This window comes from Anarrhichthys ocellatus, unplaced genomic scaffold (genome assembly GCF_004355925.1).
Source record: "Anarrhichthys ocellatus isolate YVR2014 unplaced genomic scaffold, GSC_Weel_1.0 scaffold1187, whole genome shotgun sequence".
Classification (NCBI taxonomy): Eukaryota; Metazoa; Chordata; class Actinopteri; order Perciformes; family Anarhichadidae; genus Anarrhichthys; species Anarrhichthys ocellatus.
The window spans coordinates 5,361-12,804 of record NW_022281161.1 but is presented as its reverse complement, the minus strand read 5'-3'; the positions used below and the strand labels follow the sequence as shown (position 1 = coordinate 12,804).

Below are 7,444 nucleotides of genomic sequence, written 5' to 3'. Positions count from 1 at the left end.
TGTATTAGTCATATATATATATATATATATATATATGACTAATACAGATACCACACCACAGTATATTACGATGTAGTACAGTGTATGATGATACAATGAAACATAATCTAACGTAGTACAGCAGTATATCATAGAATATACAGTAGTATATGGTACAGTTGCATATTAATAGCAATAATATTAACAGTGGTCTTCCTCTGGGGAGCATGAATATAAACATCAGCTGATATTTATTATAACTTTATTATCTTCAGAGCAACATCTACCGGAATGTTTTTAGTTATTTTATTTTGAAAATCTAAATGTGAAGTAACAGTTTTAGTTCTATAGTGTGATGAAGATGATGATGAAGAGGAGGAGATGAGTTTTATTTTCATAAAACAAGTGAAGAAGAGAGCAGTGTGATTAACAGAAGAAGAAGACGATGATCTCTGGCTCCTCCTTCTGGTCGATGACTGAACTTCTTTTAACACAAAACGCTGAATCAGCTGCTTTTTTCTGCTGATGCTCTAAAACCTAAATAGTGTATTTAGCTTAAACATTGAGTTTCTGTCAGCAGCAAATAACTGAACATTTATTATTCATAAATACATTTAAAGTCCTCAACTCTGTGATATGAACGGTTTCCTTCAGTTTGAAATACGAACAAATAACAACAATGAACTGGTATGTTTTTATCATTAAATCATTTACAAGAAGATCAAATGTGCTTCAAGGGAAAGTTAAGTTATTTGTTTAAAAATGAACTCAAAAGAATAAAAGAGATAAAATGAGACTTTATCTGTCTAGTTAAGTTAAATTAAATTAAATTATTATTATTATTACACTACAATTTTATTTGAAACATACATGAACATAAAGTGAAACTATGCCGTGCAAAAAGAAAAGAAATGGACCAGTTCTTCAACTTTAAAACATAAAGTACAGGTATAAATACAATGAATTAATTATAATAATAATAATAATAATAACGGTTATTTTTTCTGATTAATAATTCTGTTTATTAGAGAGTTGAATGTTTCCTAATGTCAACAGTCTACAACTCAGAGATGGTTCAGTTTTAAGTTAAAATCAAACTTTTAATCACTTCAATAATTTATCAACTCTAATTTTCGTTGACCGATTTAAAGTCAAACAGAACATTAAGCAGGGTATGCTTTAGGGGCGGGGCTACACAGTGATTGACAGGTCTCTAATAGACCATAAAGCAGGGTATGCTTTAGGGGCGGGGCTACACGGTGATTGACAGGTCTCTAATAGACCATAAAGCAGGGTATGCTTTAGGGGCGGGGCTACACGGTGATTGACAGGTCTCGAATAGACCATTAAGCAGGGTATGCTTTAGGGCGGGGCTACACGGTGATTGACAGGTCTCTAATAGACCATAAAGCAGGGCATGCTTTAGGGCGGGGCTACACGGTGATTGACAGGTCTCTAATAGACCATAAAGCAGGGGATGCTTTAGGGCAGGGCTACACGGTGATTGACAGGTCTCTAATAGACCATAAAGCAGGGGATGCTTTAGGGCGGGGCTACACGGTGATTGACAGGTATCTAATAGACCATTAAGCAGGGTATGCTTTAGGGCGGGGCTACACGGTGATTGAAAGGTATCTAATAGACCATAAAACACCAGAGGCGTTGTCCTTTAACTCTTTCGTGTGTTTTCACTCCATGAAGGTTCTTATAACATTTTGGTCGCCTTCTGGTCATCTCTCTCTCTCTCAGATATGGCGACATGGTACCAAAGACCATCATGGGGAAGATCGTGGGCTCCGTCTGCTCTCTGAGCGGCGTGTTGGTCATCGCTCTGCCGGTTCCCGTCATTGTCTCCAACTTCAGCCGGATCTACCACCAGAGCCAGAGAGCCGATAAGAGACGAGCTCAGAAGGTGAAGACCACAAACCGAATTCTTTAAAGTTTAGTTTGAAACATCAGAAGGAAGAAAGACAACAAACTCAGGCAGTCTCTCTTGTAAATGTCCCCAGAAGTAAGATACAGAACTTCTTTTAGCTCCTCATGAGTCCTGATCATGACTTCATTTGGAGTCCACAGAAGTTAAGACACAAGACTTCTTTTAGGGTCCTCTGGAGTGTGGTTTATGACCTTCTTGGCCCCCCGGTGGGACCTACAGGTAGTCAGTCTAGGGCCGGTTTTCCGATTCTAGGTAACCAGCCTACTTCCTAGAATGTCTCACTGTTCCTTTAGAACCACCTGAGCTCCTGACTCCACGATCACAGAGTCTTCAGTCCTTCAGTCCGTCCGCCTGCGTCACATTCAGTCTGAACCCCTGAGCAACATGAGTATGGTGGTGCTCTTGGGTCAAATAAGGCTTGAGTCAAAACAAGCAGAAACACCGGCACATTTAGGGAAGCAGCGATTAAGCTGCTGAACAGCGGCCGTCACTTTCTTACTAACGGTGAACCAGGACAGGATGAACCTGGACGGTTCTGTCTGAAGAAGGTGGTGAGAACGTTAGCTCCTATCCGTGTGTGTGTGTGCTCACAGTGTGGTCATGTGATTTGTTGTTTGTGTCCTGAAGGCGTCCAAGGAAGCAGGACAGGCGCTGGTCTGTAAGGCCAACCCCAACTTTGACATTCATCACAACCACCTTCTGCACTGTCTGGAGAAAACCACGGTGAGAACGGAACATTATACACAGAGACACACACACACACTTTAACTTCAAAAAACCTCCACAAAGAAACTTCTCGTTTAATAAGTAGCAGCCACAGTTTTCAGTCATCCATCTTAAATGTAATAAGTACAGTCGTCTGCATATTAAAGACTTCATACGGACACATTTGAGGCGCTGTTTTTAAGTCGCCAAAGTCGTAAAGCCTCACGTTCTACAGAGTGCCTTTAGTACTTTCAGCTGTTAAATCAGAACCAGAATCAACTTTATTGGACATGTATGAGTACGCAAAGAAGGACTTTGCCTCTGGTTTTTAAGTTGCTCTCAATGTACAGAATATACAAATAAACAAAGAAAATAAGGACAACAAAGTAGAACATAGGTAAGCGTAAACATTTAACGACTATGGACAATATAAATATATATCCAAAAGTATATATATGAACATAAAGAACAACAACAATGACATGAATGGAGGTAATAGTGCAGAATGACGTTTAACCCCCTGACAACCTCTAACATCCGGACCCTCGTTTCTACCTCAGAACCACGAGTTCGTGGACGAGAAGATGTACGAGACGGGCTGCAGGGAGGTAACTCTGGTGAAGCGGCCGTCTCGCTCCTCTTCCTCCTCCTCCGTCTCCACCTCCTCGCCTCACGGCTTCACCTCCTGTTGCGCCCGCCGGAAGAGGAAGACCTTCCACGTGCCCAACTCCAACATGTCTGTGGGTCTGCACGGCGGCGTCCAGGAGCTGAGCACCATCCAGATTAAGGAGAGGCCGCTCACCAACAGGTAGGAAAGAGGTGTATTCATCCCGAGGAAGAGGACCTGAGGACTTGGGTCATTGAAGAGTTCGCGAAAGTAATTTTGGATGTTTTAGTGGACAATGATGATGTTGCAGAGGTCCTTAAAGAGGGGTTCTAGAGGTTCTAATGATCTTAAGGTAGTTCCCTTTGGTGCTTCAAGGGGTTCCAGGGGTCCTTAAAAAGGTACCTGATGTCCTTGAAGAGGTTTTAGAGAACGATTATGGAGTACTTATATATTACTACGACTTATTGAAAAGGTGATCGAAAAGGTGTCATTGAGGGGACGGCAGAGGTCCTTAACAAGTTATTAGAAGAGGTTGATGACCCATAAAGAAGTACCTGGGATCCACAACGAGGTTCTCGGGACACGTGATGATGTTTAGAGCTCCCTGTGAAGGTTGTAGAAGTTCTTAGGGTGCTTTCACAAGTCCTAAATGAGATTTCAAAGGTTCTTGAGAAAGTTTCAAAGATGTTTAAGGAGGTTTTTAGAGCTCATTGTGAAGGTTGTAAAGATCATGAAGATGTTTCAAAGGTCTTTGAGCATGACTTAGAGGTTCCTTCAATGGATCAGTTAGGAGGTTTTGGAGGTTCTTGAGAATATGTCATAGGTACTTAAGGGGGTAGTGGAGAAAGTTATTTAAATCATGGCTTCGCTCCAAATAACCAATCAGAGAGCAGGGAATTTCCATTCTAGGGTATAAATAAAAATATATATTCATATTTGTTGTGATTTGTTGTTGATGCTCAGTCCCTCCTGAATCCGTTAGATGAAGTTTTAGAGAAGAACTGAGAAGACATTCCTGTTTTAAACCTCAAGATAAATGAAATGAAGTTATAAACAGCGACAGTTGGAGCCACACACACTCTCAGACACACACTGTGTATATAAACACGTGGCTCCAGAGATCATGTGACACAGCGTTCCCATGGAGAGTCAGGGAGCAGGAATCCAGACTATGTCCGGCTGTGGGAGGTCTGGGAACTTTCTCCTAAACATGGACAGCTGGGACAGCAGCTCGTCTCTATAACGGCCTCCAACTGTTTCAGCCTCACCGTGTCCTCTTCGTCTCTTCATAACTTCATCACAGTCTTGCAGTTAAATGGTCTGAACGTCCTGAGTCTTTATCTTCATGAATACGGCCTCTTGTTTTGTGTTCAAATTCATGAATTATGAATGAAGCTGGATTCACATGTTGTAAAGAGGTCACGGTGTGGACGACCCGCTCCTCCTCACAGACGTCAGCACGATATTCATCAGTTCTTCTATATATATTACACTATCGTTATGAATATGACGATACAAATGTGATGTGTTTCATGTAAACATCATATTCTGTTTTGTATATTCTGAATTATGGATGAATGGTGTGATATGTTGATATTGTTCAGGTTCTAGGATCATTCTTTGGACTTGTATACAGCTCATTCACTATATATATGTGTATAACTAAACCCTTAAAAATGTGACCATTTCTTACTTCAAAATATGATGGCAACAAAGTGACACGTTATATAATTGAATACATTTTAAGTTCTACAAATTTGATTAAAAAATAAGTCATTTAGATTTACTAAATATCTGGATGAACATGATTTGGATTCACTTAAAAAAATAAATTATATCAATTCATTTAATTCAACACATTTAAATTGCTATTCTTATTTATATGTACCTAACTTAATTCTTTTAAGTTTAAATCATTTCACAAGACTCTAAAAATCTATTCAATGAAATGAATTGTCACTTTGTTGCAATCATTTTTCTAAATCGAATCAACCAAATATCATGACTTTTTGGTGCCACCGTTTAATTAATTTGATCACCACAGCCATCAGTTTGTAGAGATGCATGTCCAGAAGAACAGAAGGACAAACATCATGAAGTACTTGGATATTAACAGGTTTCTGGATATGAACAAATGTCTTTTAGAGAAGCTGTTTGAAGCAATGAAAGAATTCAGACCTTGACTTCACACCTCTGAGCTTTTAACTTCCTTCATTTAGTAAATGTAATCGTCTGAAATCTGTTTCCTTGCTCTCTCTGTAGTCGTTCCAGTCGATCCAGTCTGAACGCTAAGTTTGAGGAGAGGGTTCCTCTGAACTGTGACCAGTCGTACATCACCGCCGCCGTCATCAGCATGCCGACGCCGCCGCCGCCGTCCGGCACCCGACCCAGACGCACCTCGTCATCCGGCCCCATCGACTACTCCCAGGCTAACATCGTCAGGGTGTCCGCACTATAGATTATAACGTCTTCCCCCTCCAACACGGAAACACAACCCACCCAGCGGTCAGGCATCGGGGGGGTCGGCATCCCCGCTCCACCACAGACTCAGAGGGCCGGGGTTTGGATCACGTGTCCATGACAGAGGTGACGGGTTAGCTACCCTAAAACTCAGATAACACCTCTTTGGATTGCTCTTGTTTTCTCTTCTGTCTTCTAGGAAGGATTTCTATTCGGGCAGTCGAACATCTGAGGAGAGAAAATGGCCGACTGGCTGACGACTGATCGCTTTATCCCAGAGAAATCTAAATCATCACCACGGCTGTTTTTACAATCCTGTATGTCTTTAAATTGAATGTCCTTAAACACAAAGAAAGCTGATGCTAACATAGATTTTTAGAATGCAGTGTAAAGGAAATGTCACATATTTTGGGAAGTACACTGTTAACCATCCAATAGCTAGTTTCAGTTTGCCAATAGCATAGCTTAGCACAAACACTGGAAGCAGGTTAAACTGCTAGCCTAGCTCCATCAAAAGAAAATAAACCACCTTTCAACAGCTGATTTACAAGTTTTATCTTGTTAGCGAACATGCTAGTCACCAATCAATCCAAGACTCAGCTGGGTTTAGTTGACTGGAGCTAACGGTGAGGCCTTGAAGCTAACTCTGAACTAGCTGGACTGTAAAGCTAACTCTGAACTAGCTGGACTTTAAAGCTAACTCTGAACTAGCTGGACTGTAAAGCTAACTCTGAACTAGCTGGACTGTAAAGCTAACTCTGAACTAGCTGGACCGTAAAGCTAACTCTGAACTAGCTGGACTGTAAAGCTAACTCTGAACTAGCTGGACCGTAAAGCTAACTTCATTCGTGGCTTTGTCTCCACGTTATAAATGTCTAGCATTAAAGAAAAAGATCTGATATTACTGTCATGATGTCTGCTAAGCCAAAAGAGAAAAGTAGAGTCATGACGTAAAGATAAAGTCCTCTGACTGTGAGCTAAGCTAACTGTCTTCCAGAACTAACGGCTCCTAAAAACTAAAAATATCTAATTTTCTATTTCTACTCTAATAAACAAGTTAAAACATAAGAAGATAGTTTGGAAGTTGTTGGAAGGCTTTTTTTTACAGTTAGCTTTCACTTAGCTAGGCTAGCAGTTAGCCCGTCTGTCTCCGATATATTAGTCGTGATTCAGAATTATCATACTTTGTATTTTTGTGTCCTGGACAACTTCATTGTGTTTCTCATTTAAATCAATCAATACATTATGGCAGTGATTCTCAACTGGTGGGTCGCGGACCCGTTTTCAGTGGGTCGAGGGCCTTTGCCTGACAAAAAAAAAAAAAAATGTTGTGATTTTATTTTGAAGGGCATTTTTTATGCAGCGGAATTATTCCAGCATTTACGGCACGTAAAGGGTACATCCCAAGTCTCTTAATTCTCATTTCCTCGCTCCTCGATCCTCGCTTGAACCGGAAGTTGTTCTGCGCCGCCATATTGACGGCCGTCCCAAAGCTCTAATGTAGCTCAGAGGAGCGAGGATCGAGGAGAGAGGAGAGAGGAGGGATCTCTGAGGAGCCATGAGGAGGACCCACGAGAACAGACTTCCAGGAAGTGTTTTAACGGCCGACACGCCCCCTCATTGTTCATCAGTCATGTGATTGGACGCTGCAGCCGATCGGACTGATGAGATTTTGTTCAACATGTAAACAGTGAAGACGGATCACAGAATAAACTCTAGTTTATATTTGATTCGTTTATGAACATCTGGTTTAAATA

The 7,444-nt window shown here is 41.0% G+C and overlaps 1 protein-coding gene across 1 annotated transcript; it reads left to right on the top strand.

Moving 5' to 3' along the window:
* Window positions 1-1,614: 1,614 nt before the first annotated feature.
* Window positions 1,615-6,989, top strand: LOC116377385 (potassium voltage-gated channel subfamily D member 2-like). The gene is made up of 4 exons (XM_031839019.1): window positions 1,615-1,891; window positions 2,543-2,638; window positions 3,181-3,428; window positions 5,490-6,989. Exons 1-4 carry the CDS (start codon window positions 1,739-1,741, stop codon window positions 5,683-5,685), a joined length of 693 nt encoding a protein of 230 aa, XP_031694879.1. The 5' UTR covers window positions 1,615-1,738; the 3' UTR covers window positions 5,686-6,989.
* The last annotated feature ends 455 nt before the right edge of the window (window positions 6,990-7,444 follow it).